Below are 25,602 nucleotides of genomic sequence, written 5' to 3'. Positions count from 1 at the left end.
AGTGCCAGAGAACGGCCATGTGCATCTTTGTTCTAAGAGTTCTCTGCTAACAAAAGCAATCGGTGTACTTGATCCAAACGGTACATTTTCTTTTCTTCCTTTCTTCCACCATCACCACCTACAAACACATGGCCTTGGCTCTGAGCCACTGCAGGGTGTGAGTGACCTGACATGTCTTCTAGCACATGAGCTTTAGAAGCAGGCTTTGCTTTTTGTTCTCCTTCGTGGCTGAGGGAGAGAGAGAGATGAATGGTCTCCCACGGAGAGGCTGGCACACTGCTTTCTGTAATTCCTACCTCTTTGAAAGGCCGTCCCTCCAAAGAGCAAGCCTGTTTTGTGCAAACTGGCAGGGATGAGAGCTCACTGTGTTTGAACAAACAGGTCCCCAGGTGTGGAGAGATCTGGATGGTTTGCGTGGAGAAACTGAAATCCACATCAGACAGAGCAGCAACAACAATGATATCAAATGAATTTTCTTCTGATACCCCCCAATGTCAGTTGATGTGCCCTAGGGGTGTTACTGTGTCCCCAGTCTTGAGGTACTGGCTCCAAAAGGAGATGTACCATATAAGGGGTTAAATACTTCTTTTTCACACACAACTGCTTTGTAGTGCTAGCTTGCAGAACTGGGTGGCACACACAGGGCTTCGTGCATGCCGGGCAAGAACTGCCACCTGCCCCCCTCCAGCAGTCACTGTTGGCGGAGGTGTCTGGGGACTGGGGCCCTCAGGGGCTGCTGCTGGCTGTCTGCACACACTCCCATGAATGCGGGGAGATAGTGTTTAAGCAGCAAGGATTCAAAAACAGCTTTCCTTCCTATAGTCTTGACATCTACTGGAACCCTAAATGCTTCTCAGGAGGGGGAGTGCCCTCCCTCATGTTCCTTACAGCACCCACAGTACATTTTTTCGTGTTGTGCTGACTAAGGGAGGCAAGATTTTAATCATTTAAGAAAGTTTTATTGAAATGGAAATCATCAGTCTCAGTGCTCCTCCTCTCTGGGTTGGATATTTAAAATGATCGATTTTAGCAAAGCCTAGAGATTTCAATAACAGAGGTGTTCTCCTCCCATGTCAAGTTTCTCTTTTTGTTTTTCCATTGGTCAAAATAAAGTAAGGGCTCAGTCTGAGAAAGGGAATTCATGATGGAAACAATTCCCTAAGAACAAAAAGTGGGGTCCAGTTTTGCAAGGAGGAAAGAGTCTCCCCAGGCCAACAGTGCCTTGCCTGGCTCTCTTATGGCCTATGCAAAAATTCTAGTTGGTTTTCTTTGATTAAATCATGCTGCAGGAGATTCAACCTCTCATATACGGGAATCTTCCTTCCCATCCTCTATAAAATTAAAATCCTTTTAGCAAGGAGACTGCTGCACATAATTACATTACAAATGTCAAGTCCTCATCCCTTCCTCCCACTCACATTTTACATGCTCAATGGCCTTCAGTACTGTGTGTCCCAGGGAGTCTTCACTCAGTGCTGGGAGGGTTAGGTAGCTCTGCTCCTATTATTGGCGTCATGGGGACAGATGGGACATTTGGTGGATTGGCTGAGTGCTCTGGTCGTGACTGCCTCTTCTATGTGAAATATGGGCAGGGGACAGCACATCCTTCAGCAAGCAGCAGGCAGTGCTGGCCTCCAGCCCCGCTGGCTTCCAACATAGCAATATGGCTGGCGGGAGCCAGGCTTTATTTCTTGCCAAGCCTTTTACCGCTTAGCTCCGTGAATTCGGGACTCCTGGACCGAGGCTTCCCATCCCAGATCCCTCTCAATTTTCCTTGGCCAAAGCTCCCCTGTCACTAATTATGACACCAAATAATATATAGCTCACGGCTTTGCACTAATAAGACCGTATCTGAGCTGCGGGGCGAAGCAAGTGTTGTCACTCCTTGACATAAATTCTCACAGATTTTGTCTTTTACAAGAAAAGTCTGTTAATCATGCCAGTGCCACCTTCCTACTGAGGCGGTGGAGTAGTGACTGTCATGCTTTTCGGGCTTCTGCTGAAAGTCAGGGGAGGAGGGCATTCACACTGCCGCTAGTCTGTACTTGCAGATTACCAAGAACAAGCCGACCTTGATCCCAGTTTTAAAATAAGTGCTATCCCCTTTAGTTCATTTGCATCCCCAAAGCACTAACTGGCACTTAATTGGTAAGAAACACAGGAAACAAGATGTGGAAGAGTGTGGATTTAAATGTACTTTCACAAAGGTTCATGGAAAAAAGAAAAAGAAAAATCCAGGCCTTCCCCTGGGAAGGGTATTTATAATGCAGCTGTATTTATTCAGTACTCATTCTTGACAGCCTGGTGGATTCACTTGTTGTCTGAACTGCATGTTTATTCAACCATTAACAAGTATTTATAATACAAAAGGATGAGTTTCTTTCTTTCTTTCTTTTTTAAGGCTACATGACGCAGCTTTAAGAACTAAATGACAGCCTGGCATCTGTTACTTTTGGGATCTTTCTAACTGGCTTTCCATCAACTTCTCAGTTGCTCTGGTCCTAATGATCTGGCCCTCTCCCTTCTCCTCCTGGCAGCCTCTTGGTTCATCTCAGTGTTGACACCCTCAGTGAATATAAGCCAACGAGAGTGACAGGAGCCGAGGACTTTCTTGGTCAAGGAGGCTGCCAAGGCAGAAGTTGTCAGGGTGAAAGAGGAGGAAAAGGAAGTGAGAAGGGAAGGAAAAGAGGGCAGTAAAAGCCACTTGGGGGAGGAAGAGGCTTATTTGTGTTGCCTGCCTAGGGATGGTACCACCCACAGTGGGCTGGGCTCCCACACCAGCTGGCACTCAAGAAAATGCCACAGAGACATATCCACACCCCATTCTCATGGAAACAATTTCTTAACTAAGGTTTCCTTTCCCCAGGCGTGTCAAGTTGAAACAAATTATGACAGAAGGGAAGGAAGAAAAGTGGGGTAGGAGAAAGAGGACAGGAAGAAGGAAGGGTGATGAGAGAACATAGGAAGAGGAGGAGGTGTGGTCACAGTAGTCTCAGGAGTGGTCCCATTCATGCGTCTCTCTCCTGACTCTGTAGAATAACCGAGAAGGAACCCATCATCATACCCTAGCTGTTGCCCTCTACCTGAGTCTTTGTCAGTGCTCAATAGAGCAGCTAGACATGTAAGGCATTTTGCATGTGTCAGGTGACTTTGATCTCTTGAGGGATAGCTATTTTTATGGCTTAAAGGAAGAGACAATGTTGGTTCTTTGCCCTTTGGGTTTTAAAAATCTTCCTACAGCTTTCTTAGATCAGTGGCTGTTTCAGTTGCTCAAATCATTTTTGAGCAAGTGGTCATACCTCTCCATGTAATGGGCATGTAAGAGTGCTTTTCTATTTCACTGTACCATATCCCCAACAGAACAAACTGTTCCAGCACTGTCAACAGCCAGAATTACACATCTTGCCAGTAGGCAGAGCCTCCATTGGTATAGACAGGGAACATAAGGAGAATCATTTCCCCCTATAAAAAGTTCAAGAAACTTCAGAATGGCTACTGTCATTGGGTCACTGCTCTTTCTTGGCATAGGTCTTCAGTTTTGAACATTGGAGAAGTCATTGAATTTATTTTCCCATACATTCTTGTTTCTTTCTTATCTTTATCATGCTTCCCAAACTATATACTGGAGATGTTTGGTATTTTGAGCATCCCAATGTCTGATACTTCTGTTATTATCTATGACACCCAAACACTGCTGCTGCTTATGTGATACCCCCAAGGAGGGATGCACAGTAGTAGTCACTGATATTATTATTTTCTTCTGAGAAGGGGGCGGGAGATGTTGAGACCAGTTTGTATTTTGACTTCCAGGGGCTTATGGCTTGTGGTCTGTCTCTGCAGTTGGAATGTAAGCCAGCAGAGGGCAGGGATCTCCTGCACGAGGTTCCCCGAAGACTTCATTTATCCTGCCTCAAGTGGACATGCATGGAATGTTTGCAGGTCGGCCAACAGCTGAAGGCAGGATTCAGGCTGAACTCATGACATACTATCCCCTCCTTCTAGGTGTTTCTTGATCTGCTTTCTCCCTGGGAGACTAAATCATCTTCAGCATCATCTCAGCCTTTCTGGCTGTGATTTTTCAGCCTCCCAAGAGCATGGCTGGACATTCTTGTTCACCTTCCTCTGATGATGGGCATGTAAGATGCATTCAAGTTTTGGCAGGAGAAGTAGACAAAGTATGCCAGGCTGCTTTTTCTACATAAGGCCTGTTTATACTGTTAACAAAGAACCTATAGCTTAAGAGAAAACAGCCTTCTGGAGTAAATCACCATTATTCTTTTGCTATTATAGTGTACAAAACCAAAAGTGATTTTTTTTTCTGATAGCATAAAATCACCAACACCCCATAATATATAGCCTTAGAAATGAGACTCACTTGGAGGGGCTGGAGAGACAGCTTAACAGTTAAGGGCATGCTCTGCTCTTGCAGAGGACTAGGTTTGGTTCCAGTACCCATACTGGGCAGCTAATTACCTCTAGCTACAGGGGATCCTGAGTACCCATGCTCATGTACACATACCCAGACAAATACACACATAATTTTAAAAGAAATAAGATCCCTCAGTGAAATTTGCCTCAGTTTTCTGAGGTCTTGGGTGTCAACTCCATTAGCCCTGGGGATCCTGTTTATTCAGGGTTGCACACTAAGTTAGAACTTCCTTTGAGAGGAACGTTTAAATGGCCATATCACTCAAAGGCAAACAGCCTCATTGTAAATGAGAGGTAATGATCTTTCTTTTTACTTACTCCTTCCTCATCATACCAAGGAGGTCCAAACTTACATGTCATCGAAGATCAGTTTCTGTCTCTTGCAGTCCCTGTGGCCACTGGAACCTGGAGACCATGGCTCAGTCTGTGGCCGTGACTTGGTATGGAGGATGCCATTTTCAGAACTGTTGTGAGCTGCTTTCTAAACAACAAATAACACAGAAGTCACTGAGACACTGGCCACGTGGCTGAAAGAGTTACTGCACATAACACTTTTTATCTGCACAATACTGCTTGTTCTAGATTAGAAATGATCTATATTAGATTTTTTTCAATAAAGAAGAGGTAATACAGGCTGTATACTTATTCAAAATACTGGGGACCACAAGCGATTGGATATTTGGGGAAAAGGATCCAGGTCTAAGTATGAAACTCATCTGTGTTTCTCCATATACATATAGTAATTACATATACATTAAAACAATTACATGTAGTTTTTTTTTGCTTTTTTTTTTGAGACAGGGTTTCTATGTGTAGCCCTAGCTGTCCTAGAACTCGCTCTTGTAGACCAGGCTGGCCTTGAACTCACAGAGATCTACCTGCCTCTGCCTCCCGAGTGCTGGGATTAAAGGCACGTGCCACCACCATCTGTCTATATGCAGTTTATTTTAAAACAGTTTTGTGATTCTTTTTGATTCTGACCTATCATAGGGATTGGGTGTAGAATGACCCATTTGCAGAATTAGGTTGGTGTTCTTCAAGTTTCAGATTTTGGAGCCCTTAGGATTAGGGGTGCCCTGCCTGTATGTGTCTAGGTCTCAAGCTGAGGATTTCTGCACCTGTTGTCAAAAGCTGTTCTCACAATATCAAAAGGGAGGTCCTACATTTCTCTCATGGATGGGGAAACTAAGAGTGGGCAGGTTAGGCAACTTTCTCAAGTTCTAGTAGTAACTGTGGGTGGAGACCCTGGAGTGAGGGCTTGGGTTTTATTTTACCCAATTTATACATATATCAGAATCACCCAGAGACCTGTTAAAACACAGACTGCTGGCTTAGTTTCTGTTTTAGTATATCTAGGGTAGTCTCAGGGATCTGCATTATTTCTTCTTCTCTTCCTGCTTCCCTGCCCACCCTTCCAGATAAGGTTTGATATGCCATTCAGGCTGATTTTGAACTGTCTCAGCTTACTGAATGCTAGGATTACAGCAGTATGTTATCACACTCCTTGTGAAAGCTAGGATTACAGGAGTATGTTATCACACTCCTTGTGAGAGCTAGGATTACAGGAGTGTGTTAGCACACTCCCTGTGAGAGCTAGGATAACAGGAGTGTGTTATCACACTCCCTGTGAGAGCTAGGATTACAGGAGTGTGTTATCATACTCCTTGTAAGAGCTAGGATTACAGGAGTGTGCTATCATACTCCCTGTAAGAGCTAGGATTACAGGAGTGTGCTATCATACTCCTTGTAAGAGCTAGGATTACAGGAGTGTGCTATCATACTCCTTGTGAGAGCTAGGATTACAGGAGTGTGCTATCATACTCCTTGTGAGAGCTAGGATTACAGGAGTGTGTTAGCATACTCCCTGTGAGAGCTAGGATTACAGGAATGTGTTAGCATACTCCCTGTGAGAGCTAGGATTACAGGAGTGTGTTAGCATACTCCCTGTGAGAGCTAGGATTACAGGAGTGTGCTATCATACTCCTTGTAAGAGCTAGGATTACAGGAGTGTGCCATCATACTCCCTGTGAGAGCTAGGATTACAGGAGTGTGCTATCACACTCCCTGTGAGAGCTAGGATTACAGGAGTGTGCTATCACACTCCCTGTGAGAATCTGTATTTCTACCACATTCTCGGATGGTGCCCCAAAGCCAAGCTTTTACCCCTGTCTCACTCTAACTGGTCCTCCCAAGAGCTGCCATTCATGTCAGAGATGGACTGCTTCTCAGGCACTATCTCATAAAAATAGAGTGCAAAGCAATTATTTAAAAATATTTGAAAGAGGTCCTACTACCCAAGGTTACAAAGCACCCACTGTGGGCTGACACGTGGGCAATAGAGTATATGTCTATTCATAAAACACAAACTATTCCCTCTGAAGTAGTTGAACATATACACAAATGCTTTTTTAGGTATAGGCCAGGTTCATGTACAATATAAGGGTTAGAGTCTGCTGTACATGATCAAGAAGACTGGATGCTTAATTTCCAAAATTGTTCTTGAGACACTTAAATGGTGCCCTCTTAACTCTCTATAAAGTGGGAACAACCAGGAGTGCTGTCATGGTAGCCTTGGAGGTTGGTCTTTTGTCTACCTTCCAGCTATCTTCCTATGTTCTCTGTCACTCAGACTCATGGGCTGGTGCTGACTTCCTTAGGAACTTTGACATCATGTTTCTTGTGCTGGGAATGTCACTGTGACCTGCCCTGCCTTTTAGAGATTGTACACTGGGGCAACCTATGGCTTGTGGGTCAAATCTGGCCCTTTCTATGAGTAAATTATTACTGGCAACCAGTTGTGCCTATGTCTTTACACAGTGCCCACACCTGGGTTCTCCCTATAATGGAGACCATTATAATCAGCAGATGGGACAAGCTGGTGCGAACCACAAAGCCATCATCCATTTATTACCTGGCCTTTTGTCCCAGCAGGAAGTGGAGGCCAGGGGTGCTGCTTGGGACTGACCCTACAGTGCACAGGACTGCCCTGACCATGAAGGGTTACACAGCCCCAAATGCCAGTAGTGCCGAGAAATCCTGCTTCACTGAGATTTGCTGCTCCTGGTACCAGCCAGGTAAGAGAAATGCAAGTTCACTGTGAGCACCATCTTTGCATGTCTGGCAGTGTTTAGGGGTGTGATTATGGGTGTATAAGATTCCCTGTCCTAGACTCTCTCCTCAGCTGGGTTCACAGCTTCTTGGTGATGCAGAGTCAGATGCACTGAGTGATCAACACATCAGCTCAGCATGGAGCCTGGCCTAGGACAAGGACTTACTCTCAGAAAGCATCTGCTTGGTGAATGAACAAGCGGAATAAGAAAATGGTTCTGCTTCTCAGCACACCACAGATGACCACAGTGTCAGGATATGAGGGCAAAGAAAACTGGTTTCGTTTTAAGACCTGAACAGATATCTTTTTTTGTCCCATGTTTCTCAAGAAGAGTCTCTCTGAATTCTTCCTGCCTAGGAGTAAAGATAATTACTTCTAAATGTGGGTGCAGACAGAGAAGACATGATTTGGAGATGTGCTAAGACTCAGGCTCCCATAGAGCCTTCTGACAACTTTCTTGCATCTTAAACCCATGGGAAAAATGTTAAGTACTGGCCCCTCCTTAAGATATTTCTATTTCTTTGCATAGTTTAATTTTTTTTTTTTAAAGACAGAGTTTCTCTCTATAGCCTTGGATGTTCTGTAACTGGTTCTGTAGTCCAGGCTGGCCTCAAACTCAGAACTCAGAGACCTACCTGTCTCTGTCTCCAGTGCTGGGATTAAAGGTTATAAACCACCACAGCCTGGGGCATAGTCCTATTCTTAAATCTTCTCTCTCTCTAGCCTCATAGAGCTTTACTGGTTTTGGCAGGCATAGTGACCTGGGTGAACTCAGGCAGAGTGTATGGAATTACAGAATACCCCAGGGAGATGCTGTTCTTAGAGGCTAGTGCAGGAGTGTGGAGGAACTAAATGGAATGCCAGTGATATCTAGAAGGGCTGAGGTAAAGAAATGGCTCAGAGAGATTAAGCAACTGGCCCAAGATCACACCAAAGCTAAAACACCTCCATGGTAATCACAGGAGAATGTTAGAGCTACCCTGGTATGGATGGTCAAGGGGGATATTAGAACCCCATTCTACGGCAGACAAGAGTGGGTTGACAGCCCTGTAATGTTGGCATGTGAGTCATGTCTGGGTAGGACATTTTCTCAGCACAGAAACTGGCTGGTTTAAAACTCCTAATTTTCTTCTCTGGGGATTTTGTTACTCTGGGGCCTGACATAGTTCCAAGAGGCTTCATAAGAAGGGGCTTGGCATGTCAACTGGGCAGGCTTCTTGCTTCATATTCCTTGGGGAGATAGGAGGAGGAGTACTTTTCCTCCACCAGATCTCCCCAAAAAATGCCTTCAGGAGTTCAGCAAGGGACCTCCAGCATGAGTGTACAGTGTGCTCGGCAAGGGACAGAGTGGTGGGCTGACTCAGAATTTCACTCAAGTTCACTTAGAAAGGAAGGGCATCAACCAACCGTGAGGTCTCCAGCGTGTGACTGCAGCTGGCTGTCAGCCTTCGGCTTTTTGTTGGAAGAGGCAGAAGTCAATACCCCATTGCCATGAGGGCGGCTGGAAGAAGTTAGGTCCTCGCTGGAGTATTTGTGTTTGCATGCGTCAGAGAGTGGTGAAGTGGGTGACCGGAGCATTTTTTCATTTTTGTTTATTGGTATTGCCAAGCTGAAAAGAGAAATAGCAACAGAGTCTCGAAGTCTGCACTGGAAAAAAGGCCATGCTTCTTGTGTGACCCAACCTCCCATTTAAAATCTGGTGGTAGGAAGACGTTTCTTGGGAATTATTTTGACAGAAGTGACTTTATGGCATCAGAACCACAGAAAACAATAAACAAATCTCATACATTGTTTCTTTACACCATCAGGATACACAATGATCTTGAGTTCCTGCCAATGCAAGATTAATAAGGGTAACACATCCACATTTTGGAGTTCTTCATCTAGGTATTTACAAACACTGAAGGAACAAGTTTAGTTTTTCCTCACAAGTGTGAGCAGCTTGGGAAAGTCAGTCAACAGTCAACAATAGCAATCAAGCTCTTAGAAGTTTCTTAGAAGGCACTGGCCAGCATCTTAGCTTATAGGATACAGCCACAAAACAGCGGGGTGACTTCAAGGCCCGAAGCCACCTTCCAACAGCTGAGTTTCTGAATTCACCGGGCACTGATTGGAATTGTCTACTCTTAGACAGAATTTACCCAAGGTTAACCATTAGAGAAGACAAATTCACTTAAAGTCTTACAGTAATGACGGTGCTTATTGCTAAGGATCTATGTGTTTTGCATTAGGAACAAGTATCATTTGTGGAGGATATGCTATCCTGAAATAGAGTCAATCACTGCCAATTAAAGAAGCATATAGAGTTACTTAATACAGATTACAAACAACAACTACAACAAAAGGGTAAAAACAACGAAAATTTAGTCGTGACTCCTGGGGTTATGATGGGTTAATTGTATGTGTTGGTTATCAGAGCAAACAAGCCATTAAAGTCACTTCAAAAAGCAATTTCCTTAGCTGGTAGTCACAGTGGGAATCTGAAGCACTGGCCTTTTAACAAATAGCAAAGGTTTTTTTTTTTTTTTCATCATGCAAATAGATACACGTGGAGCCAGGACTTCTGGTTCCAAAAGTCCTGAGTGACATGTTACAGACAACTGCTCTGGATGAACCCAAGATGTGTCTACTGAAGGGACGGATGCTGTTGTCAAGGATGAGTGTGAAAAGCCTGGAAACAATCATTTCTTGACATCTGAGTGAAAAAAAAAAAAGACCTGCTTCTAAGTATCTATTATTTTACATTCTTCATGTGTGATGAAAAACAAATTATGATATTAAACATAATCATGGGTATATATGACTGTTGCTTCTTCATTGTTGCAAGTTTACATATTCAAGTGGACCAAACAAGCATTCTATGCAAAGCCTCCTAGCTGGATGGTCAGCTCTGTGTTCTGCAGTGGTAAAACTGGCAGTAGAATCCCAATTTCAGAGGTTCACAGATCACCTTCCCCAGAAAGAACTCTACACACTCTCATTCACATCCTGTCATTACTTAGTGCCAACAAAACAATCAGATCTGGGAGGCCCTGCCAGACAGTCATGAGAGCAGGAGATTTTTAATTTGAGGTTCATGAATCCGGATGGCAAAAAAGTTCTATCTTTATTGTCACCCTTTCTCATTTCTTCCAGTTACAAGCAAGGGCAAGGATCAGAAGAACAGTTAAGCCGGAGTCATCTTAGCAGAAACCATGGGTCTTTTCTTGTCATACTACAGTTGTTTCAGACACCTTGAAATATCATTTGTGTTCATTGCTATGCAGCAGTTATGACTTCCGCTAGATAGGAGGGTTATTTAATGTACCGACAAATGCACAGAAACCACATTATACATTAAAGAGAAATATTTTTTGGGGGGTGAGGTCCCCTCGTTGCCATTTCCCTAGTCCTTGGGAATGTACAGAAGACTGTGGAAGCCCCGAGTATCCGCTCCCCCTGTGCAGGGTTTCAGCAGCATCCTCAAGGTGATCCCCAGAGCACCCTGGACCTGTGTGCCTCTGCTCTCCAGTTGCCTTTTTGAGTTTCAGCACTGCTCTACATCTTTCCGCAACCTTTCAGTTTACATTTTTATGTGCTGTGCAGAACCATTAATCTCCCTTTAAAAACCCTCTGTGTATAGTCAGGGAGAGTGAGAAGTGTCTCAGTAGAGGGGAAGCGGGGTCTGTGCTGAGGTGCTTCTAAATGGAAAAGCCTCTATGACTGATGCTAAGCTACTTGCTTTAATGAATGCCTGGGACCTTGCCTTGCTGGAGGACCATTTATCACAGAGTGAGGCAGTGTGTGGTGGCCCGGTGCTGATACTTTAGAGTCATTGGGTGGCAGTTTGACCTTGGAAGAGCAGATCCTTTTTAAGTCCACAGCCTGTCTACACCCAAGAGCTTAGGTGTCATTTCGGGTTCTTATGTGCTTTGCAGCTATTATTAAAACATTAGCCTGGTATCAAGTTTTGGGGGGGATAGACCATCCTTGGGGGGTACAGAGCTCAGAGCAGTGTGTTCCCAGTCACTGGTCTCTGGTTACAGGTAAGGGCCTGATACAGCTATTGGAAACAGAGCATGAGGCTCACCTTAGACATAATTATAAGCTTTCGGTTAATTTGAGGGAAGTAAGCTTGCAGACTCAGATTAGAACAATCAAAAGGATCTTCCATTTCCTCAACACAGCATGTGACTCTCAGATCTAGTGACCCCCCAACTCACCTCTGCCTTCGGGGACCAGGCTTACCTGTTGATGTTCATGTTGCAGTGGCTCCCGGACAAGGTGTTATTAGTGGAGGCAGCCAGGCGTGAAGCACTCTCCTTCTCTCCTTGGGCCTTCTTTATCTCCCTATAGTCGTCTTCATTGTCACACTGGGTGGTAATAAGCAGAAGCCAATCAACTTTGGACTCTGAGGGGTGCCAGTGAGCTGCAGGGCACTGCCTGTCACACAGCAAGGCCTCTTGGGACGTGTCCTTACCTACCTCCTCTAGAGACTGAGAGAATAGGAACGCCCCTGGCATAGGTTCCACAGCACTCAGTGAACAAGGAGGACATGTGCTGAGTTTAGTGTGGATGGCCCAGTAAAGGGAGAGACATCATGTCGTGATCACAACTGGATGATGAAAGCTGCTGAGTGTTCAGCTCTGCAAAGCTGATCTGGTCTGAATTAGCCTGCAGTATCACGATCACTCATCCTGCATTTTGGTATCAGAATAAAGCATGCCAAGTGTGCTTTGTCCCAGCTCTTTGGAGTAACAATAGTGAGAAACCCCAGCTTTGCCTCTTTGAAAGAAATACCTTTAGTGAACGGGAAGCAGAGGCTGTTGCCTGATGTGCTTTACTTCTAGCTTGCAATTTCCAGCCCAAAACATCTTCAAGTTCCTCTTGAGAAGATAGGACTTGGATTGGCTTCTTGTTGTACAAATGTGTTTGACTCTACAGCATCAGGCTACAGTGGTAATAAACTCCCCAAAGTGCTACTCCTGGGGAGACAACAAGAGCTGTCTCATCAGGGCTGAATGGGGTGTTTTCTGGGAGAAAAAAAATCAAGCAGAGAACTTGACTCTTTTTAGCTGGGATTGTGTCAATCCCAGCCTTTGCAAAGGGGGTGGGTCCTAGAAGCTCATGTTGTTACAGTGGCCGCTTAAAGAGTCCAAAGCAAACTTTAAGTCCTTGGATCTCAGTTATGGGGCTTTAGCAGGGTGAAACTCAGCTGTGTCAGTCTGTATAGGGAGTCTGAGTAGTTATCTGCCCCTTCCAGCCCTCCCATGGAGAATGGGTGACATGGGGGTTGCAATGTTCTCTACTGAATGAGAAGCTACTTCCCTTGTTCTTGGCATACAGGCAATTGGTACAATTGGCTCTGCAAGGGAAAGGCACTTGCTGCCAAACCTGATGACCCAAGTTCAATTCCTAGGACCCATATGGTGGAGGAAGAAAACTGTCACAAGTTTATCCCCTGTGCACTGTGGCATATGCATGCGCACACACACAAATATAAAACACTGAAAAAAGGCCTTTGTATATGTGTCAAGAACAAGGGAAGTTGCTGTCTTTAGGTGGTCCTTCTTTTCCAAGGTTCAAATTCTATTTTGTAGAAATAAGCAGTTCAGTGTTACCACATGAAGAAACACATTCTGTGTCTGTATAATAAATTTCCTTGCTGGTAATGAAGTTCACTGTCACCAGAAAGAGACTATGTCTTTGATATATACCCTTCCAAAATGAGGAATATCTTCATTTTGGCCAGGAAAACTGCCTAATAAACATTACTTCCAAGTCACCTCATTTTGTGTGTGTGTGTGTGTGTGTGTGTATGTGCGTGTGCGTGTGTGTGTGCGTGTGTGTGTGTGTGTGTGTGTGTGTGTGTGTGTATGTACGTGCACATGCACATGGAGATCAGAGCCTCATTTCAGGTGCTGTCTGCCTTGTTTTAGGAAACACGATCTTTCACTGGGAACTAGATGACTGGAGAATGTCCCAGGGGTCTGCCTGTCTCCACCTGTCCACACTGGGATTGTAACCATGCACCTCCCTGCCCAGCTTTGTACAGAAGCTCTGGGGAATCAAACTCAGGTCCTCTTGTTTGCTCAGCAAGAACTTTACCAATGAGGCTATCTCCCTCCAAACTAGTTTGAAGACACAGCCATGGAAGTAATTGTTAATATCCTCAAATTTGGTTTGAGGAAGGAAGAATTTCCCAATTTGGAAACCTTCAAAACTGGCTGTATCCTTGAGTCACTCAGAGGCTGCCCGGGCTCTCCCATTCTAAAGCTGCGTCTGTCAATCCAGGCCTCACCTATCCAGCCTATTCATTCCTCAAGTGCCACTCCACCCAAAGACCGTTGTGCTTACAAACATCCTTCTCGCATCTGAGTCCCAGACCTCTTCTACCATGAAGCTCCCAGACCTCTTCTACCATGAAGCACTTCCTTATCACTACTGGAAGCAACAACTACTAGCTCTGATGCCATTGGCTAATGACCTCAGGGACACTGGATTTCATCTTCCACTTTAGTCTTAAACTCCATGAGGCCTTTTAGTGGATGAATGGCCCACTAGCAACATTACCCGGTCCATCTCAGCAAAGAATGGGGTTCACCATATGTTCCGTCTTCCCTGTGCCTGACGTTCAGCCTGAGTATCTGCACACTCAGTAAACGTTGCCTGTATTAGCATTTCTTCAGGCCAGGGGCAGTGCTTTAAGTATCCACAACCATATGGATATAGTGGCAGTACTCCCATACACCATTATATAGGTATGTCAATTACTTATGCCATTGCTGGAGGATACACAAGGGGAGCCGCCTGCAGCCCAGACCAGCAGCTTATCTGTGGTCTACACCTTGCCCTCAAATACAAAGAGAGATAGACTGCTCCTCCCAAGGCCTCCCAACTCTAGACCTACCTTGCGTTTCCTCTTGGATTTTGGCAAAGTCTTTTCAGCAGTTGTGTCTAATGCATGGCTGGCTGGGGCACTATCAGTGTCCTTGGCTGCAGGAGCGCTCAAGACCCCAGGCTCTTGGGACAGGTGTTCTGGGATCCGGGACAGGAGGGTCAGGTCAATTTTGACCCAGAGAGACCTGACCTCATCACTGTCCTTTAGTGGAGAAAGCAGTTCATTCCGGCCAAAGGGAACCAGCGTGTAAAACTGTTCCTCTAGCTCCTTGGCAATGTCACTGGTGGTCCTAGCATTGATGGACCCCACAGGGGCCCGGGAGGTGCTGCTGTTGCTACTGGCGGTCTCCTTCAGACGCTGCTCGTTTGTAGTGGTGGTCTGAGTCTTGGATAGGACGTACTCCTCTTGCTCTGACTCCAGGTCTGAGTCCGAGGAGGAAGACGAAGATGAGGATTCTGTCTCAATAAATTCCTTGGATTTAGGAGCAATTCTGCTGAGCCCCCTTGTGCGCCTTTTCTCACAGGTCACGGAGGAGCGTAGCTCCTTGCGGTGGCCTGTCCTGCTGTTACCGCAGGGTCTGGTTTTGGGGGGCTCTGGGGGTCCCACCACACTCGCCCCCAGCGCATCTTGGGCCACAGGCTCCTCTGGCCGGTGGCAGTTGGCACTGTCCCCAGCTGAGAGTCTCTCGGTGCGCCGGGTGGGCTTCTTGCCTGCTGACCTCCGGGTGGGCGCGGGTGCGCTCTCCGTGGGTGCGCTGGGCACAGCAGGTGGCGGGGCAGCTGAGGTCACAGCCACTGCGGCGGCGGCAGGTGGGGACTTTTGCTTTACACTTTTGCTGCCAGGGGCCTTGTTTGCGGTCCTCGGCCGCTGCTCCTCCTTGCAGGCAGTCTTGAGGTCCTTGTCTCTCAGGCTGGCTTGGCAGATCTCAGGAAGTTTCCCGCAGTCCTGCCCTTCATCTTTCACCGGTGTGTAGTATTGATTCCTTTCGGGGCCATGACTTTCATTTTGGATCAGAATAGGTGGCTTGTGAGGATTAACTTTGTTTAGCCATTTATCCAGCTGCCACTTGTTAGAGGATGCAGGTTCGGCCTGAAAACAGAAAACCCAGGACAAACAAAACAGCGTTTACAACAGGCTCACTTAAAAGGGGCCCTGGCTGTTTTGATCTTGACATTCTCTGCTAAGCAAAAGAAAATTGAAAGGTCTGGCAACAAACGGTAAATGGAAGCCCAGGTATATGTGGCAGCCCTCTGCTGGTACAGAGGGTGCCCAGCTGGCCCCTGGTACCGTGGTATCCATGAAGCAGTTTTAAGTCTACTTAATAAAACAATGGGACAGCATGCACCTCTCCAGCTTACTCCTAGGTATTATACAGATGTATCATTTCTTTCTTTTTTTTTCAGATTGTTTTTTATTTGAATTAGAAACAAGATTGTTTTACATGTCAATCCCAGTTACCTCTCCCTCCCCTCCTCCCCTACCACCCCTCTCCCTAACTAAAACCCTACCTATCACAAATCCTTTCTGCTCCCCCTGGAGGGTGAGGCCTTCCATAGGGTGTCATCAGAGTCTATCGTATCCTTTGGGATAGGGCCTAGGCCCTGTGTGTCTCGGCTCAGGGAGTGCAGATATATCATTTCATATATATTTGTACATATACACCTAAATTTGAGATTCTGTGAACTTAACTTGGAAATAATAACTGGGTGGCCCTGAGCATTAAAACGTTTTTTCTTTTGACTTGTCACCTTCAGGAAAATCTGTGAACCTAGAACCACCTCCCCATTAGCAGATAACTTATATGGAGAAGACAAGTAGGCCACGGGTGCTTAATGACAAAAGCAGCATCATTGGGAGGGTGGCGCATTGGCAGCAGAGGACACCATTTTCAAATGGACCCGGCATGCCCGGTCTGGCTCATCAGCCTGACTGAGTCCACCCTCAGCCTGCTGCTGCCATTTCCTCTGCCATGGTCCTGCTAGTTGAGAACTCCTGGCTTAGAACAAGAGTGTCTATCTGAGTCAGGTCTATCATTTACCATCTACCTAACCTACTCATCATTTATCTCTTCTATCTATCTATCTATCTATCTATCTATCTATCTATCTATCTATCCATCCATCATCTATCATCTATCTCCTTCACACCTATCACTTATCTATCATTGTGACGATATGCTGGGTCTTGCACATGGTAGGCAAACGACACCCTGATCTCCACTTCCAGGCTCTTAGCTTTGTATTTCAAACTTGTCAGTCATGAACCTAGAGGCAGAATCAGTCAGGTTATTTTATGTGAGAAAAAAAAAAAGTTTGTAACATAAGAAATTCTAAGATCCTCCTTGGCATATCATGATTTATTTTTCAACAATGAGGTGCATCTTGAGAGCAAAGCTTGGGGTTCTGAGTGTAGTTACATACACTCAGAAGGCCAGGAGAGGGCTGTGTTGGACACACTAGGTTGCTAGACAGGTTTGCAGGAGTTGAGGGCACACACACACACACACACACACACACACACACACACACACACACACACACACACACACACAGAGCCAGAGAGATGAGAGCCTCTGATAACATCAGGGGGTGGAGCCAGCAGGAACTGGCCATCTAGTATGGGGTCTACCAATCACAGCTGTGCTGGTGGCTCTTAACAGATGAGATCAGCCGAGTTTCCCTAATTACAAATGCTTGGGGCCAAGACTTTTACGAGTTTTATGTTATTTTTGGATTTTGGACTATTTGTATATAATTATGAGATCACTTAGAGATGGAACCCAAGTCTAAATGTAAAAAGCATTAAACTTCATACATATCTGATGGGGTGTGTGTGTGTGTGTGTGTGTGTGTGTGTGTGTGTGTGTGTGTATGAGTGATGTATATACATGCATAAGTGTGCTTCAGTACACACCACAGCATGCAGGTAAAGGTCAGAGATAACCTCAGGTGTCAGTACTCATCTTCTATCTTGGAGGCAGGGCCTCTGTTGTTTGTTGCCACCCATGGCTAGCTGGCTCAGCAGCTTGCTTCCATGGATTTTCCTGTGTTTGCTTCCCATCTCTCTACAGAAGGCCTAGGATTACAGACAGGTGACCATGCCTGGCTTTATAGGGTTCTCAGTTCCTCACCCTTGTGCAGCAAACACTTTACTTACAGAGCTATATCTCATCCCCTTGACAGAGATTTTGTACAGTTTTAAAAGTAGCTTTGTACGTGGAACAAAGTGTTCTGACGTGGAGTTTTCCACCTGTGGCCTCATTGCAGCATTCAGTAGGTTGTAGATTTTAGAGCATTTGGATTGGGGTTACTAAGCTGTTATCTTCTTGCTCCCTCTGAGTTACATGTGATTTTCTGCTTTTTTTTTTTCTTTTTGGTGTGTGTGTGTGTGGCTTCTTGAGAGAAAGGGAGGAAGAGAAGCCTGTAGGATGATGCCTGGCTTAGATCACAATAGCGGCAAGCGGGAAGATAAGGGACACCCAGCAGCTTCTTTCCAGGGGGGTTCCTGCACCTTCAGAAGAGCATCTGAAGGCTTTTTTTTTGTTTCTCAGACAGATCTGGTTGGCCTTGAACTTAGTAAGTAGCCTTGAATGGCCTTGAACTTAGTAGGCAGTCTTGAATGGCCTTGAATTTAGTAAGCAGTCTTGAATGGTCTTGAACTTCTGACTCCCTTTCTTCTACCTCCCAAGGGCTGGGATTACAAGTGTGAACTACCACTCTAGGTTTATACAGCCTCAGGGATTGAACAAAGTGCCTCATGTATGCTAGCTAGGCAAGTAGTCTTCTAAATGAGCTGCAGCTACAGCCCCCTGAAAGGTAATTTGATACAAACATTCATGGATTCCAAGTTTGTCTCCCCTAAATGTTTTGTGTCATGCTTCCGTGTCCCTAAGGAAGTGGTATGTGGAAGCAGAAGGGCCTTGAAGAACAAATTTGTGTAGCAGAGAGGGCTCAATCACTAGACAGAGCACAGAACTCATGCTACTTACTTGTCGCTGTGTTTGATACTAGGTCCTCCTCCACCCTAGGCTTCCATAGCTCTTGTGTGAGACAATACAGAAGTCTGTTTGCAGCCTAAACACAGCTGCATGTGAGGAGAGCCACACTGGAACTTCAGAGTGGGACCATTAATGGTGAATTGTAGAATTTCATACACTTAGGATGGGCCCACTGCCAGATGTACTCTAGGGTCATTTTTTTTTTCTTGTACTTCACAGCTGAATGAATCAGTCTGAAGTATCATTTTCAACACATCACTAAATCACATTCCCTTTCTCAAGGGTCTACAATAACCTCCTATTGCCTCTTAGACAAAATCCAAATTCCCAGACTGGCATTCAAGAGCCATCATCTTGGAATCATTTATCATTGCTAGAGCATCTACAATATGCCTCCCGCTTTGCATATATCACTCAATTTAATCTTTACAGATAAGGAATGCTATCTCTAATTTGTAGATGAGGCTCAGAAAGGCTAAGTGGTACCCCATGGCTGCACCGTTCCCAGGCTCTGCCAGGTGTACAGAGTGGGTTCCCCGCACTAGCTGCCTCCCCTCCCCCAGTACTCTCGGAGTCGCCTCATGAAAGGGAGCTCATTCTTTTGAGAAATGTCAGTCCTGAACCTAAAATGAGAGTTTTAGATATGCTTTTCAGAGGAAACACGATTCTTGCAAACAATGTCTGCGGCCTCCATCACAACCAATGGCATAGTCTTTTTGTGTTTGTTTCATGGGCACATAACTTGTAGCTTCAATGTAGTCTATACTTGTTTCAGGCTAGGGCCATGTCTTTTTTTATGACCTTGAAATAGTCATGCCAGGGCTGGGAGCTTGATGGCTATGCTTCTGCTCTCATCAAAAAAAAAAAAAAAATCAAGACTATTATTCAATCTGTACCGTCTATTCCTCATGGATTAGGGAGAAATGCTATAGCTGTAGCTGCCATAGTAGAGGGAAAGCGATTGTGGTCCTGGAAGCTCAAAAGACCTGTGATCATGTGGAGGGAAAACCTGAGACTTCGGATTCCAGCCCACCATCATGCACTGGTGATACTCAAATCCTGAGGTTATCACTGAGACTTCCGCCCAGGGTTTGCATTTGTCTCCTGGCGGCTCGCTGTGTTCTGTGTATGACCGGAGCTCTCTTCCCTAATTAGTCTTCTGAACATCCCTACTTTATCCACTCTTTTACAGCACACACTGCCACGTGGCCCAGAGGTTCCTGATTTACAAAAGGCTGTGCATCAATGTGCTTCGAGTCTCTGCTGATTGTAAAGAGGAATCTATAGTGGTCTTTTCTAAAACATATTTTCTGTTCAGGTACTTCATAAAGGCCTGTCATGGTCAGATCCACTGGGGAATGGCCACAATGGAAAATGCAGTTTGTAAGAGCAATATCTAGGGCTGGGAGCTATCCAATAGAAAGACATGGAGTTTACCTGATGTGACCAGGGTCTTTCTGTAGGGACTCTGGCAATCCTGAGCCAGGAAACCCTGTGTGCTGTCAGTGTGGCAGAGGCATGGAAAGGCAGCTTCCACCCCTGAGAAGCATTGGCACGAGAGGGTATATAACCAATGCCAAGAAAACGCACGAGAGAAAACCTTATGCTGAGAACAGTCCAGCACAGGCCATCCCAGAAGGGAGTCACAGCTTTGTACATGTTGACAGAGGCTTTTCTGTGCTAGCTCTCCAAAACCTGGCCTGCCTGCCTATGCTGGGGCAATTCATATATGATCAACTGGCTTTCAACAAACATGTCCAAAGAGAATGATTTGTAGGAGTTTCAGTGAGGCACAGGGAGTTTTCTAAGCACTGGCAGAGTGGAGGAAGAAGTAAGGACATCAGAACATGAATGCTTCCTCTTCCTCATGTCCATGGAAGGATGGTCTGGGAGAGAAGTGAGGGCCAAGGCTATTTGCTTCCAGGCAGCATAAGTGGGTCTGAGCAATGGACTGTGGCTATCAGGAGCTGGCCTATCACGTGAGGCTTGTAATACTGGGCTCCGTGCTGTCTGCCAGGCAGTCTACGCCAGCCACCTCCAAGAGAAGCAGAGTTTTGCTGCTACCTAGCACTATGATGTTCAGCTACTACAAACTGTTTGTTCCTAAAGGCTCTGTGTCTGTGTTAACCTTGGGGGGAAAGGCTCAAAGAGTCTGACTCTTATTCTAACATGCATGTACATCCTTTACCAGCAGAAAGGAACACTGGGTAATGTGGTTAATGCATTATCCAGCATCCGCCTTCCCTCTATAGGGAAGGATGGGAGCTGAAATCTCATATGCTCTCTAAGACTTAAACTTCAGAGGCCCCCCTCTTTAGCCAGGGACTTCTGAGATTTTCAGGAAGAAATGACAAGACTCTCCACCCACTGCCCAGAATTCCAGGCTTATGCTTTTAGAAAGTGCAGGCAATTCAGGAGCCCTAGGACTCATGTTTCAGTGTGGTATTAACCAACGAAGTCACAAAGCAAATAAATGTGGACAGGAGGCACTTCATAGGCCCCGCCCCTTTCAGTTCAACCCCCCCCCCCACACACACACACTGGCTCTGGCACTGCCTTGGGATGTAGTACTATTCTTTCACCTTCTCTCCTATCTCTTTTCTTTCCTTTTTCCTTTCTGGTAATGGGGATTGAACCCAGGGCTTTGTGCATTCTAGGCAAGTACTCTAGCACAGACTATAACCTTAGCTCTCTCTGCCTGCATGTATCCCTGCAGTCCAGAAGGGGGCACCAGACTACATTATAGATTGCTGGGAGCCACCATGCGGTTGCTGGGAATTGAACTCAGGACCTATGGAAGAATAGGCAGTGCTCTTAATCCCTGAGCCATCTCCCCAGCCCGCTCTGTTGTTTTTATAATTCAATATTCTGGAGTTTCTCAACAAATTATAGTACAATTAAAGCTCAATTACCTCCAGTATTTTATTCTTTAATTCCTGTATTTTTTCTATTTCAAATAACTCCCACTGGAATGTTAGCTCTGGGTAGACAGGACATTTTCTGTCATGTAACTGTTACATTCCTAAGCCAAGATAAGTACTATGGCTGATGGTCAATTCGTATTTATTGAATGAATATTGAATGAATGAATGAATGGATGGATGAATGAATGATGAGGGAGGAATAGTGGTTTAGTTTCTGGGAGCAGTCAGGGTAAAATAAATAGGTTAGTGTAGCTAAGGCCTTTGACCTTCTGTCTATGGGTAGAGGCAGATACAGAGGCACACAGATAGCTGGGCAGACAGGTGGGAACTTTGTAGAAAGGAGAGAAAAGGTGAACGGCTTATTTTAGGATGCACGGAGAGCTTGGCGTGACAGTCCAGTGCTGAAGAGTGAAGAAGGGTTGTGGGGACATAAAACAAAAGTGTGCACGGGTGTGAGGAGCCCTCTGTGAACTCGGAATGGGAGCATAACTACTTCCAGGGTGGCACAGGTATGACACCAGGCATGCATTCTCTACAAGGTGTTTCCTTTTTTTTCACAGCTGGACTTTGCGTGAGTGGGTCCGCTTGTGTGTCTCAGAGTCTATTTAGGATCTTGGTCCCTTAGATGGTATAGAGAGTTGTAAGCAAAGCTTTTCATCCCACCATCCACAGTGAGGTCAACTGTTTATAATCTCAAGAGGAAACAGTTTTATTCAGTATTTAGAAAGCAAAGTCTGCCCTTATGGCTCCACAGGCCTGAGGACCTGGTTTTCGGCCCTCACCCAAGAATCTTCAGGCTCTGAATTACTGTTTAATTTCCCCCTTTCCACTGAAAGTAGAAACAGCAATGGTTTTTATTGGTACCTTATAATGTTTTTATATGAGGCACCTAAATCTTCCCCTTAGATACCGATCACAGCTGTAAAAGGTTTCATTATTATTTGTAGGTGGATGCTAATTCTTCCTTTTATATTTTCACAAAGAAAACACAGTAAGGGTGGTTTTATTAATATTTATAGCCCTTGTTCTTCTGATCCGTGACAAACTGCAGAAAGGTAAGATTCTAAGCATGCCCAATGCATAAAACTCTTTGGCCTGTGATTTATGGGTGGTCACACTTCCCAAGTGACAAACTTCTCTGCCTGGTTATTGCCTGGGATGGCCCTGAGGGGGAGACCCCAGCCATGGGTTATTTCCTGTCAGTGATGTTTATAGCATATGTGGAAATTTCTGGAAGCCGAACAGAGAGTTTTAGACAGTAAAAGCTGATGCTTCGTATTTGAAAGGAAGCAGTGTCATCATGAGACGGGGAGGAGGGGGCACAGTGGGGAATAGAGAAGAACCCCATAGCCCAACAGCTTGTTCCAGGCTGGGGGACAGCAGGAGGGTGGGTAGGCAGGTAGGATGAAAGCCAGGGCTGGGGACTTGCTGGCCATGGAGCCACAGCCTGAGCCAGCAGCTGCTGCCTACCTCGGGGCTGGAGCAGTGTGGAGGCTTGCTGCCCTCGCTCTCGCTGGAGCTGCTCTCAGTCTCTGAGTCGGATCCGGAGCTGCTTTCTGAGTCGCTGGAGGAGCTGCTACTGCTGCTGCTGCTGCCGCTGCTGCTGCCCTTGCTGGATGGCACGGAACCTCTGCAGTTGGTCTGCTGGACCGCGGAGCTGCCAGTCCACCAGGCCCCCCAGGAAGGAAAGGGAAAGAAAGCCAAATGAGCAAACAGGAAGCACCAGCAGGCTGCCATCCTGGCAAAGGCAAGGGGAGGCACAGACTACACACATCTGTCAACCAGGGCCTGGACTCAAGGCCCAAAGCAGCCAAAACCAGACAAAATTAGACCCAGAAATAAACCGAAAATGAACAGTCTCTTTGGTCACTGGACATTGGTTAGATGTGTGGCTATTTCAGAGGAAGGTGTGCAAGACTAGTGCTCATTTCAATGTTGCCGCTGTTCTGAGAATGTTGTTTTCAAATACATCTCTGATTCTAAACACCTACACAAATGCAAGAATATCCTAAAACCTCAAAATATTTTGCAAACTGTCAAAAATAACTTTATCTTTGCTTTAGAGGGGAATGTCTGATGCCAAGGAACCTGCCAGGAAGGCCACAAGGGTCTGCTGGAAGCTTCTATAGAATTTGAGACTGTCAAAGTTAAACAGCTTAGCCCAGTGTGATAGCGCATGCCTTTAACCCCAGCACTCAGGAGGCAGAGGCAGGAGGATCTCTGTGAGTTTGAGGCCAGCCTGGTCTACAAAGCTACACAGAGAAACCCTGTCTCAAAAAACAAAAACAAAACAACAACAAAAGGCAAACAGCTTGCTTCATCCTCCCCCCCGCCCCCCCCACTGTAGAGTCCAGTGCTATTGTTACGGATGCTGGCTCAGTGCATGAACAGTAGCCTTCGAGTCCTTCACAAAAGAACTGATGATCCTTCAAAACACGTTTATACATTCTACGTTTAAAAAACCACCCCCAGAACAGTGGTTTACAGAAACTGGCATCTTCGGCTGATACCCGACAATTAACACACGTGCTGGAATCTGCCACACTGTCCCTATACGCTCAATGACAACAGGAAAATTTGGTCTGTGCTTTCAAACAGTAATTCATTAACACAACAATAAAGCTATCACAAATCCACCAAAGAGTGTGTACGTCAACAAGAAGACATCAGTTCTCACACATTATTCTACCTTTCCCAGGCCGTCTATGTGACTGAACTGAGACATTCCTGTATGTACCCCACTGGGGTCAAGCTCTAAACTCAGAAAGCGCTGGTCACTTTTGAGGTGCTGAGTCAGCAACAGTCTGTTTGCCACTTCTCAATTGTGAACATGGCTTCTACAGGGCTGAACTTCTGTGATGGATGAGGCTGGGGGCTCCTTAGGATTTAGGGGTTCCTTACCATGCCCAAAGAGCCTGGGCATGGTAAAGGGTTCTTTTCACTCATCCCTTAAATCTCAGGTTGCACTGTCTAAGGGGAATCTCATAAATTCCCCTTTGTTGGGGCTGGGAAGGAGAGAAATATTGGAGTCTCTGCTTCTCTTAAAGGAAAAAAAACAAGAAAGGAATCATCCCAGGAGTTTGGCAATAAAAATCACCTTTCTGAATGGCAGAGTTAGGGAAACTGGAGTTTGAATACAAATACCCCTATTGGCTTTCATTTCTTCCTGCCAATGTCATGGCCCACACATGCTATCGGCCTGCATTCTTCAATATCAGACAATATCCGCAGGGGCATGCCTTGTCTCAGTGGCAGAGATTTTGTTTCCATACTGTCACTGGTGTCTGGCATTGGGGGAGGACTCTGGGATTTTGAGATGGAGAGGAGGAAAGATCATTCATGTTCAAGGGACTAAACAGTATCTTTGCCTCATGAATGAAAATCCATTTTCCAGGTGACTGAATGGCGATGGCTACTATCAATGGAATTATTGCCTAGGGTGGTGGCTACTATCAAAGAGTAATGGAGGGATGGGGGCTTGCATTCAGCTGAATATGAACATCAGGATCTATATTAATAGTTTTTTTGGTTGGCCCTTAAAACACTGGGACTCTCTCTCTCTCTCTCTCTCTCTCTCTCTCTCTCTGACTCTCTCTCTCTCTGACTCTCTCTCTCTCTCTCTCTCTCTCTCTCTCTCTCTCTCTCTCACACACACACACACACACACACACAGGCACATGAACACAACAACAACAACAACAACAACAACAACAACAACAACAACAAAAACACACGGACAGCAAAACTACACATAACCCAGAAGTGTTTTTGTCATTAAGAAGCTGGTGGGAACAGACAGCAACCACAGAGGTGGGTCTCTGTGCCATACTCTAGGATGACATTTGCTGAAGACCAGGAAATAAAGGCAAACAAAGATTATTTTGACCCATTTTATAAAATATGCCCCAGATCAGTATTTGTTACTTGTTTGAATCTACACTGCACAGATTGTGCAGCAGAGGCCTTGCAGTGGGTGGTACTCTTGGTGGCCTGTACCATAGGATGAAGGGCTGTCTTTTGAAAAGAGGGGCTTTCATTTCTGGGGACATGCCCATTGCACACTTACATGCTGTCTCCCGCACTTCTGCAAGGGTGAGATACACCAGCACACAGTGATGCCAATACAACCACTGATCTGAAATAGGTTGGCAGAATAGCCTTGCAAGTCTATGTCTCTCTACCTTAAATTAGGAAATTGATTTAAAATGACAATTTTACTGGCATAACTATTTTATTTTTTAAAACATTTGGGGGAACCAAGGAG

The 25,602-nt window shown here is 45.5% G+C and overlaps 1 protein-coding gene across 1 annotated transcript in view; it reads right to left on the bottom strand.

Moving 5' to 3' along the window:
* Aff3 (AF4/FMR2 family member 3) overlaps positions 1-25,602 on the bottom strand; it is a 400,239-nt gene that overhangs the window by 16,920 nt on the left and 357,717 nt on the right. The window contains exons 14-18 of the mRNA XM_035452441.1: positions 22,809-22,995; positions 14,427-15,506; positions 11,765-11,889; positions 8,945-9,146; positions 4,782-4,909 (exon numbers count right to left, since the gene is read on the bottom strand). Of these exons, the coding sequence (XP_035308332.1) occupies positions 4,782-4,909; positions 8,945-9,146; positions 11,765-11,889; positions 14,427-15,506; positions 22,809-22,995 (1,722 nt within the window). The remainder of the gene's footprint in view (positions 1-4,781; positions 4,910-8,944; positions 9,147-11,764; positions 11,890-14,426; positions 15,507-22,808; positions 22,996-25,602) is intronic.

The sequence above is a fragment of the Cricetulus griseus genome (assembly GCF_003668045.3).
Source record: "Cricetulus griseus strain 17A/GY chromosome 1 unlocalized genomic scaffold, alternate assembly CriGri-PICRH-1.0 chr1_1, whole genome shotgun sequence".
Taxonomy (NCBI): domain Eukaryota; kingdom Metazoa; phylum Chordata; class Mammalia; order Rodentia; family Cricetidae; genus Cricetulus; species Cricetulus griseus.
The sequence above is the reverse complement of the archived record's forward strand: the minus strand, read 5'-3'. Positions and strand labels throughout refer to the sequence as shown.